Source organism: Malus sylvestris, chromosome 3 (assembly GCF_916048215.2).
Source record: "Malus sylvestris chromosome 3, drMalSylv7.2, whole genome shotgun sequence".
Classification (NCBI taxonomy): Eukaryota; Viridiplantae; Streptophyta; class Magnoliopsida; order Rosales; family Rosaceae; genus Malus; species Malus sylvestris.
The window spans coordinates 36,101,083-36,111,861 of record NC_062262.1 but is presented as its reverse complement, the minus strand read 5'-3'; the positions used below and the strand labels follow the sequence as shown (position 1 = coordinate 36,111,861).

General features: G+C 38.5%; 1 protein-coding gene across 1 annotated transcript; it reads right to left on the bottom strand.

Annotated features, from left to right (window-relative positions):
* Positions 1-2,131: 2,131 nt before the first annotated feature.
* Positions 2,132-4,953, bottom strand: LOC126616751 (endoglucanase 17-like). Its single transcript, XM_050284855.1, has 8 exons — positions 4,583-4,953; positions 4,249-4,455; positions 3,950-4,150; positions 3,749-3,841; positions 3,493-3,654; positions 3,252-3,363; positions 2,997-3,160; positions 2,132-2,813 (listed from the first exon to the last, which is right to left on the bottom strand). The coding sequence occupies exons 1-8, from the start codon at positions 4,838-4,840 to the stop codon at positions 2,481-2,483; spliced, it is 1,530 nt and encodes a 509-aa protein (XP_050140812.1). The 5' UTR covers positions 4,841-4,953; the 3' UTR covers positions 2,132-2,480.
* Between the last annotated feature and the right edge of the window lie 5,826 nt (positions 4,954-10,779).

Genomic DNA, 10,779 nt, shown 5'->3' with positions numbered 1-10,779 from the left:
TGAAGGAATTCGAAGATGATCGCTGTCTGCATTGCAGAGCATGTGACATATCTCGTGTACTTTGTCAGAAGGACTACTCCCGTAGCCACTTTCTCGCGTTTTACACCCCTTTCTGACACTTGACCATATCTGACAAGCCTGCATACTTATATACAAGCAGCTTTTTTGACCAAACGATCCACACACTCCTTCCCTCCAAGCTTTCACATGCTTTTGCCCAAAATCTTGTTTCTTGATCTTCCTTCCACTTTCTTTTTCCGCACTCATTTTTCAACGGTCAAATATTTACTCGTTAACCACTAAACTACTACCCCAACAATAATTTATTTAATAACTTCCTAGTTAGGCATTATTTGGATTCTCTCCCTTCTCCTCCTTTCTATCAGTTTTCATTTTTTCTCTCTACTGAAAAGGTAAAACAAGATGATAATGTTGCTTAATCTTGAGCGTTCAAATAAAAAGAGAGAGAGGAGAAGGGAAAATGGGAGAGGAGAAAATCCATATCCCATTTCATTATCTACTATCACTCACCCGTTCTCTTTGTTCTTGATTGTGTTTTTTTTTATTAAACTATAAGGTATAATTGTTAAGTCATGTGCCTTGAATCTAAAGAAACCTTATTCTTGTGTTGTTTTGGGGACCATCCTTGATAATAATTTGTAATTATCTAATCCAAAATGTTTGTCTTTGGATTCTTATTTTTATTTAGCTCCTTGGGTAGAAAATCCCATCCGACTATATGATTTAAAAAAAAATATACCATTTGATGGACCTATGTGTATTTTAATAAAATGACTCGACTAAACATATCTTACTTAACAACAAGAATGACACTAGACTATACCACTGATAGTTACGGATCCATCTATCTCCAGCTTAGTTACTCGGAAACCAAAGTAAAAAAGCTTAGGTGTCCGACCATGTCAGCAAGGCACTTGAGTTTCTGACCATCTATAAAGTAACTCACAAAAACATGAGATCCTTTGAAAGTTGGTTACACCCTAATCTTTTCTGCTTTAGTCATTGCACGAGCTGGAATTGGATCGCAATAGAAGGTGATTTGGTTTGAGGAACTTTCGGATTTAGTTGTAGATGCCTTGATAGAGGATAGTGTTACATAGTTTTCTTTCTAGTATTTGATGTATTTGGTGGCCCCTTCTTTCCTTGATTCCGGATTGGTAGACCCGACAAGGCCTTTTTAGGGGCCACTCTCTTTTATTCTGCTATTCTCTTGTCATGGTTTCTTATTCTTAATAATATCTAATCTTTTATTATAAAAAAAAAAAATATCTTCATCCAATGTGGTCTAGACCTCCACCTAAGTGGTGGCTAACCATTGTTCCAATTTTATCCTAGATGTTTGAAAATTAAAAAAGAGGGCCTAGACCTGCCTAGACCGCTAGACGCTCGCATGCGTCTCAACTTTCATTTAGACAAAAAATAGATAATTTTTTTTATGTTATTTTTTTAATAAATAGACTTATTGAATACAAAAACATGAGATCCTTTGAAAGTTGGTTACACCCTAATCTTTTCTGCTTTAGTCATTGCACGAGCTGGAATTGGATCGCAATAGGAGGTGATTTGGTTTGAGGAACTTCCCGATTTAGTTGTAGATGCCTTGATAGAGGATAGTGTTACATAGCTTTCTTTCGAGTATTTGATGTATTTGGTGGCCCCTTCTTTCCTTGATTCCGGATTGGTAGACTCGGCAAGGCCTTTTCAGAGGTTACTCTCTTTTATTCTATAATCATCTTGTCATGGTTCCTTATTCTCAATAATATCGTATCTTCTATTAAAAACAAAAAAACAAAAAACCTTCATCCAGTGTGGTCTAGACCTCCACCTAAGTGGTGGCTAACCATTGTTCCGATTTTATCCTAGATGTTTGAAAATTAAAAAAGAGCGCATAAACGCAACGCTCGCATGCGTCTCAACTTTCACTTGGACAAAAAATAGATAATTTTTTTTATGTTATTTTTTCAATAAATAGACTTATTGAATACTTATATGAACACTTATTTATACTTGTTTTCCATATTTTCAATATCTTCTAATATTTTATAATATATGTTAAAAAATTTCTTTTCAAATCATGCTAAACTATTGCTAGTTGTTTACTAGAGGAAAATCACTCAAACAAAACTACCAAATTAGAATAGTGGTAAAGTCAACAAGTAACCCCCCAAAGGCCAATCTTAGAGCCCATAAAACTCTCACATATAAACACCGTTTCTGGCACGAAATTACGACATCGATACTATAATTATGAACGCTAACATATGAACCAACAACACCAACTACACCTTGACATTTGTGCTTCGTAGTTTGGGGCTCTTTGCTCTCGACCCTATCACCACGTGCACTTTCCATCCAGTTACTACTAAAAAGCAGTGCTTAATAATAATTAATTCAAATTAAAAACACCTAATAACTTGGAGGAGAATCTCAGAAGCAGCTTTCAGCTTTTAGCTTTTAGCTTAGAGCTGGCCAAATGAGTGGGCAAGATAAGCCAGTGATCCTACGAGGGGTGCGTTGATGTAAGTGGCTGGCTCCGACTGCTCGTAATCTGACCGTTGATCTGGGAACTTGTCGTTCTTGTCGGGCCCACCGATAACTGCCCCCACCAGGATGTTGGGGTTAGGGGATTGGGAGCTCATCACGCTGAAGCCGGACGAGCATTGGATCTTTGCTGGGTGTGCGGCGATGCACGGCAGCGATGAGCCCCTGTGGTGGATCCTCTGTGGGTACCTTGGGCCGTACCCCACCATGTAGGACATCTTCATTGGGTTGTCTCCTAGTAGATAATCCACCTGATAGAAGCCATTAACATAAACACGATTAAAAAGAGATTAATTAAGCTCTATTTTTCTCATTAATTTATAACAAGAGGAATTAATGTCTTTATCATGGCATTTGGGAGGGCCAATACGTGACACACGATTAAAACACGAGTAACCTTGTTCAATCCGAACTCGATCATGACATTAACGTACCTGTCTCTTGGCAATTGCTCGGAGCCGCTTCGGGGTGATGGCGGTGCCGCCGCAGTTAACCACCTGGCGGGAACCGGTTAAGTACTTGGCATAGCTCAAGATCAGAAACGAGGTGGATGTCACGTACTGCATGTTGCTGTCATTCATTTTGAACAGAAGACCACCTGCATCCAAAAACACCAAAACTAGCCGTTATGAACAGGACCACTCTGCTTTTGATTTTTAGAGGGAGAGAGAGAGAGAGAGAGAAAGTACCTGGGGTGTATTGGGCTGAAGAGTAAGAGGCTCCTGGAATGATTGAACAGATGAAACTATCTGCATGCCCCTTGTAGTCATGGAGGGATTTCACCTTTTGGACGAGGAATGCCTGTAAAAGCACAACCCCACGTTATAGTTGTCGGGGAGTTTTTTTTTTCTTTTAATTTACCATAAAATCGGAGCCTCAAGAATATACCAAAAACTGATACCGAATACAAAATTTTGAGAAAATAGGGACCTTGGAGAGAAGAATTCTTGCTCCGACGTGCTTGTTATCCCATCCGAATGTGTTGTCAAACTCCGCAGCCCCGAGAATCTGACCGTTAACCTGAATGTAACTGAGATACATCGGATTCTTGGTGGCCTTGTGCAGCCAAGCAGCACCCCACAGCAGCTCATCCTGCCATTGTTAAAAAAGATAACACCTTCAGCCACATTTTGCAGAAATAAGCAATAAAAAGTTGGCAAATTTGAAAGAAGTGAAATTCTTTTACCTGAAAGCCAGAGTAATCACAATAGTAGGGGCACACAAATTTCTTCAATCCGATGCTGTAAGGTCCTCTGTGCTTATCGGCAAACGCGAACACCTACACCCCGAAGCAAAACATTGTCTCAATTTGTAAGGAAATTAGAAAAAAAACCGCTGCTGTTTTTTTTCTTTGGTTGGAATTTGAAGTTCGGTTTTTTGAACTTACGCTCATGGCCCTCCTGACCAGAAGCTTGGAGTAAGTGGGATCACATCTCCTGAAGACCAAAGAAGCAGAAGCAAGAGCAGCAGCAGTTTCAGCTGCAACTTCTGAACCAGGGGTGTTTTGGTCTATCTTCAACACAGTTCTTGGGGTGTCCATGTCTTCTGGTCTCTCCCAACAAGCATGGTCCTTTGTAGCATCACCAACCTTCCAAAAGCACCACAATAATGGCTCAGATTTTTTTTTTTTTTATAGAAAAAGGCAGAGAAATTTGAAGAATGCTTTGGGTGGCAGAGTAAATTTACCTGAACATAAATGGTGCCTGGGTGCGCAGTAGCTTTAAGGAGGTAGTCGGTGGCCCACCGGATGGCCTGCCGGGCATTCTGCAGCTCACCTTTCATCAACCCGCCGAACTCAATCACACTCCATGAAAGCATGGTGGTGGTGAAAGCCATGGGAAACCCAAACTTCACATTGTCCCCTGCATCATAGTACCCTCCAACCAAATCAACCTGCATTTCGAAAAATCACATAGAAATCATAAAATGGTAAAAACCCACTGCATATTTTGAGGTAAAGTTCGAAACCCAGAAGGGGAAAGGACAAAAAAAATGGAAAGAATATGTAGGTTTTACATACGTGTGCGGCGGCACCGTCGGAGAGGCCAGAGTCTCTCCTCCAGGAAACCCTCTGGTTAGGAGGGAGCTTTCCGGACCTCTGGCCTTCGAAAAAGAGGATGGACTTGGTGAGGGCATCTCTGTAGTTGTGGCTGGCGGAGCGAGGGTGGCGGCTGATTGGGCTGCGGTGGCGGCCGGGAATGGGGTTGGCATTGCAGAGGAGGAGGAGAGTGGTGGAGCAAGAGAGGAGGAGGAGCCCAAGTGTGGAAGAGAGAGCCATTTAGGGAGGAGTAAAAGTAAAAGAAATAATAATGCAGGCCAACTAACAAGCCAACTGCTAAACTGGAAAGCCGCAGTGAGAAGAAGCAGACACCTCTCCCTTCTCTCCTTCCCTTGTATTTATAAACTGCAAAGGCTGCAAGCTGCTGCCCTCATCTGTTTAATCGTGCTAGGTCTTAATCATAGCTAGCTCTACATCCTCCAATAACGGCTTTTGCTTTGAGTTAATTAACTTGGATTATCTTGTAATGAGGCACTTTTGTCACTGTGTTGGTTCATTGTGCAATGTGCCCTTTCTCTGTACAATGAAATGTCATTGTAACTATATTACAAACTAGTAATACATTGTCATGTTAAAAAAGTAAAACGTTTGGCACAATATTGACTACTGTCACAAACTCATAACATTATACCATAAGTTTTTCTCTCTTTTTGGGGTTCGCAATATATTTATTAACAAAATTAGTCACATGAAGAACATTTTATCTACACCAGGTACGCCACTGTGTATGTATCTCAAACAAATAATGCAATGGCATGTGGTTTGACTTTCCTCCACAATATTGCATTATTAGTTTGAAATACAACGTCAATTGCACACACAAACCAATTATACACTAATATATGAAAACGTTAAAACACATAACAATGTCTGATCATTTGAGTCTTTATATATAAGTTCATTTATATTTTGTGGATTTTCTTATATTCATTAACAAGAATGTTCACGTGGGGTTTTATTTTCACTGATGCTCATATAATTTTTTTGGTGAGGAGTCTCTTCTGTAAACAGCAGTTAGGTACGAAAACTCATCGCTTTACTCATTTTCTCTCTCAAAAAAATGAAAGTCGCCACCCCTTCAACCCTAGATTAGAGAGCACAACAGCCGCCGCCCCCTTTGTTCTTGCTTGGTTTTGGCGGCATCCACTGCGACTCTAGTCCTTCTTCGAGGCCAATAGATCTGTTGCTTTAGCCAAAGTAAGGGCATTTCACATACCCCTTTAGCCTCACCCCTCGTCCAATTGCTATTGTATTTGTATTATATATATGTATTTGTATTATATATAGTTGTAGGGGTCGGTGAAGCCAATTTGGATCTTGTGGCTATCTCTTGGTGTGGTGTTCATGGTGATGATTGTCACATCCTAACCCAAGATCCACCACTTCCCGGGTCCCGCCTCTGCCGTAGCACGATATTGTCTGCTTTGGGCCCCGAACACGCCGTCACAATTTTTGTTTCTGGGAACTCACACGAGAACTTTCCAGTGGGTCACCCATCCTGAGATTGCTCTCCTTGTGATCTCGCTTAACTTCGGAGTTCTTAAGGAATTCGAAGTCAGTGAGCTCCGAAAATGTTTCGTGCTATTTGGAGGTGGGCATGCACATACAAGGTATATAGGATTCACTCCCCTGGGCGATGTGGGATCTAACAATCCACTCCCTTAGGGGCTCGACGTCATCGTCGGCACACTTCCGCCCAGGGATTGAATCTGATACCAAATTGTCACATCCCAACCTGAGGTTCACCACATCCCTGGCCCTGCCTCCACCGTAGCACGATATTGTCCGCTTTGGCCCCCGACCACACCTTCATGTTTTTTGTTTCTGGGAACTCACACGAGAACTTCCCAGCGGGTCACCTATCATGGGATTGCTCTCGCTGCAATCTCGCTTAACTTACGAGTTCCTAAAGAATCTGAAGCCAGTGAGCTCCTAAAAGACCTCATGCTATTTGGAGGTGGGCATGCATATATAAAGGTATAGAGGATCCACTCCTCTGGGTGATGTGGGATCTAACAATGATTCTAGTTGGGGTATACTTTTGGTTGCAAATTTTTAACATTGTGTTGCGATGTCTTGGTCGAATTGACCACTCAATCGTTTCTTCAGTGTGGCTGCCTTGTTGGCTGCTGGCAAGGCGTTTGTGGCAGCGGCGACAGTTGAAGTCTGCATTTGGTAGAGTCCTTTTAATTTCTCGTCCTTTTGCGTATTAGGCTGGGCGGCTTTTTGTGTATATGGATTTCCTCTATATGTGTTAGGTTTTTGCCTTTCTTTGGGTTGGCCTAGTGTTAATCTTCTTTCAGTTTAATGGATGTTAATTTTCGAACAAAAAAAACCTTTTGTTGTTTACTTACTTATCAAGAAATTACAGTACAAGTGCAGTGAGTTTGTTTTATGAACTTATGACAAGTACCTTTCATTTAACCTTAATTTCAAAGCCTTTCACCTATTGTCTGCAATAGGCATCAGATGCAAAATGTACCAGAATGTTCTCATTGGTTCAATATATATCTCTATTCCAAAAGAAATCTTTGAACTTCGGTTTAGGAAATTAAAAATGGAAGAGGATCTTCTCCGGATCTATTTTGTGGGGATCCTCCTAACGGTTCATTATATATTATGCGGTCAGTTTTCGTTAGATATTATTTGTGTTTAATTTTAAATAAAAAAATCAAATAATTTTTTACCATATGATACATGATGAATGGCTAAAATGTAAGAATCCCTACAATTTGAACCCATATGGGATCCAATTCCATTAAAACTCTCCCACACATTAAGGATACCTAATAAAATAGTGTATATTGAGCCGAAAAAAAATTATATGCAGTGAGGAAGTACTATGGAATATATGAGTTATGACTATGTCATTATCAAAAAGCTGAACAGACCAATATTACTGAAGCTGCACCAAAGTAGCAGTGCAGCTGGTTTAATTAAGAAGCAAATTTACAGCTTGGAGAATCCTGATGACATGAGTCATACTTAACCTAATCTAATTTATGAGTAGTTTAATTTGAATCTGAGTGCATATACTGATTATATTGCTTTAGTCAACTTGACTGTGTTCATATACACGTAAGCAATAGAGTATTTGATATAAGGGTAGTGTTGTCCACACATTTTTACTTTTTACACTCTTCTCAAATTTTGGCCGTCTAATTGAATGAATTAAAAAATATCAAAATACATAAATTAACAGAGGTGTGTAAAAGATAGAAATGAATGTGTGGATAGCACGCTGCTTTTTTGATCCGAGTATAATAAGGGACAATATTTTACTCATCCCCATGAAGGCGGAACTGATGCGACATCATTTCATCGGATTATAAGGATATATGGATAATTATTCTTGTTATCATCATCTAAAGATTATTTTTAGAAGTATTTATTCAATTTGAAGACCGTATAGTGTAGACATTCATATGTGTCGAAGAAACTAAAAGTTATGATAATAAGTAACAACCTCACGATGAACCGTCAATCTCTTTGATATATATAAATGACAAACGGTCTTCAAACCGGGTGAATTTTCTAATAAGAGATCTTTAAATGATGATAGAGAGAGAATTGCATGGATTATCTTTATTGTACGGTGAAATAATCTCATGTTACTGGGTAATGAAGGCTCTCCTCGCTCCTGACCGTGAATGAGTGAGTGCAGCAATTATCACATATATGAACACTGTTCAATTCCTATGGTACCATTACAAGTTACAACTGAACTATGCTTCAAGTACTTAGGACTTAGGTTGGAGGAGCAGTTGCCCATACCGTTTGGCAGATAGAATCAAAATTTACAGTCAGATGAGATTCAGAAAGGTGATGAACATATAAAAGATGGGTTGTTCGGAATCGAAATTATTTGAAATGAAATATGCTGTCGGAGGAAAGTAGTGACTTTAAACGTGAAGATCTTTGAGTTCTGCAATTCAGTCACAAAACGGTCAATAAGGCCCCATCCGTTCCCTGCACATATATGTGTACTAGTTCTAGTTTTTGGGATGGAGCACTGTTGAATCGAGAAATATGGATAACTTTTTGTTCTAAATCCTAATCCCCAATCCACATAATATACCAATAGCAACCCATCAGTCCAAATCGAGCTCACAAATTGAAGGAACAGTACCATTTCTATCGTGTAGTACTACTACTAGCTAGTGACATGCACCTGACTTGACGATATCGAATTTGCTTAGTTTCATCGATTTTTTAAGATACGGACATACACATGTTAAGTATGTAAATTTACAAATGATCCATTAGATTGTGCATGAGACCCATTGATGAGTAGATTTTATATTATATATTTTACCCTAATCTTAGTATATTTTGGTTAATATTTTGGAAGAATTTTGATACTTTGAATTGTATTTTCAATATAGGACTTTCGATTTCCTCTGGAGCAAAACAGGATCAAATGGACGAATTTTGGAGTAATTCCAGTTGGAGAACGTTTGTGAGTCACTTAGCTTGATCGTATCAAAATTTGGGATTTTTTCACCAAGCGGTTATTTTCTGGCAATAAAACAAAGAAGCAGTGTGCAGTGCTGGAAAATGACGTTTTTGGGCTTAAATTGCGTTTTTGGAGCCCAAAATGACCTCGGATGGGTTCGTGGCCTTCTGGAAAAGTGTTCAGAATATTTCAAACATTAAATCCAGCTGTATTGGGCCAGTTTTGGAGCAGCTTATGGGTCAAAACGTGGCTGTTCAGATTTTAGACAAATTTTTATCATTTTAATTTAGGGTTATGTTTCCTAGGGTTTGTGTGGGGGCTTAGCAAATATATTGCTTGGCCGTCTACCATATTTGGAGGACGCTTTATTTTATGCAATATTGGAGACAGAGAGAAGTGCTAGGGTTTTGAAGATTTTCTACTTGAAGGTGTTTTCAATCCTTTTCTTAATAATATTTTCTATGATTTCAATTATGAATATGCGGAACTAATTTCTATTGCTAGGGCGAAGCCTTGAGCCTTAGCATGAATATGTGATTTTTATTTAATTGCTTATGATTGATTGCATGCGTACTTTGAATTGTTAATCACCGAGATAAAAACTATCTAATTGTTTTAATGCCTAATCACCATTAGGATTTTTAGAAAAGTAATTTGATGCAATTTTGGTCGGAAGGTTCCCTGAAATTGACACTGGCTTCTTGTGATTAATAATTGTAATTTCTCTTAGGATGAATATCACGTCTTAAGGATTGCATGGTTTTTCAAAGGATTTTCATAAAGCATAATGAGTCTTTCATGTTTAGATTTGATCCGAACGTCCGGACGGGTTGCATGTTAGATATACGTTCTATGTTGGAGGTTCCAAGTAGAATATGAATTAGAAAAATCTAACCTTCAAAGTGGCATGTGTAGATTATAAGTAATTGGTAAAAATTCATAGGATTGTTAGGTGATGGTGGATCCCTAGTGCTTTCTTAATTTGATTCTCCCAAAACTATTTTATTTTCTCTCTAGCTCTAATATTGCAGATTGTTTATTTTAATTCATTAATTTCGTTTTTATTTAAATTAGGTTATAAAATCAATCACTTCAATTTCTACTCTACAATAATTAAATGGAATCTGATTAGTTCGAATTATTTAATAATCCATGTGGAGATGACCTTGCGAAATCCGTTTATACTACAATAACCTTGTGATTCTTGCAAGTAAAATAGGAGATTTAAGTCCGTTCACATAAGTAGTAAAAATCCCTATCACCCATCATATTGTGTAGTAAATGTGTCAAAACGTACAATACAATGATATGATAATGGTATTTTTATGTGTTCACATTGAAGCCGAACCCTAATTTCAAAGCCGGCTTATTGCAATGTCATTGTTATTATTGGAGCATAAATATATTATTGCAGCATTTGGTAAGTTCAACAAAATTGGAGTAGAGCAAAGAGTTCAAAGGAGTGTTGCTTTGACGGGACATAATCTTAGTGTGATTGAGTGTATATATCTTTGAAGTGTGTTACTAAAACTCAAATGCCGAAAGTTTAAAAACAAATTTAGAAGCTATAACCAACATCGACCTCTTGTCAGGAATCAACTTAAGCAAAAGATAATATGACGAAGCCAACATATGCTACAGCATGTGCAGTCATAAAGTTCATTTCACAAGTGTTGTGTTGAGAGGTGATTTAATTTTTTTT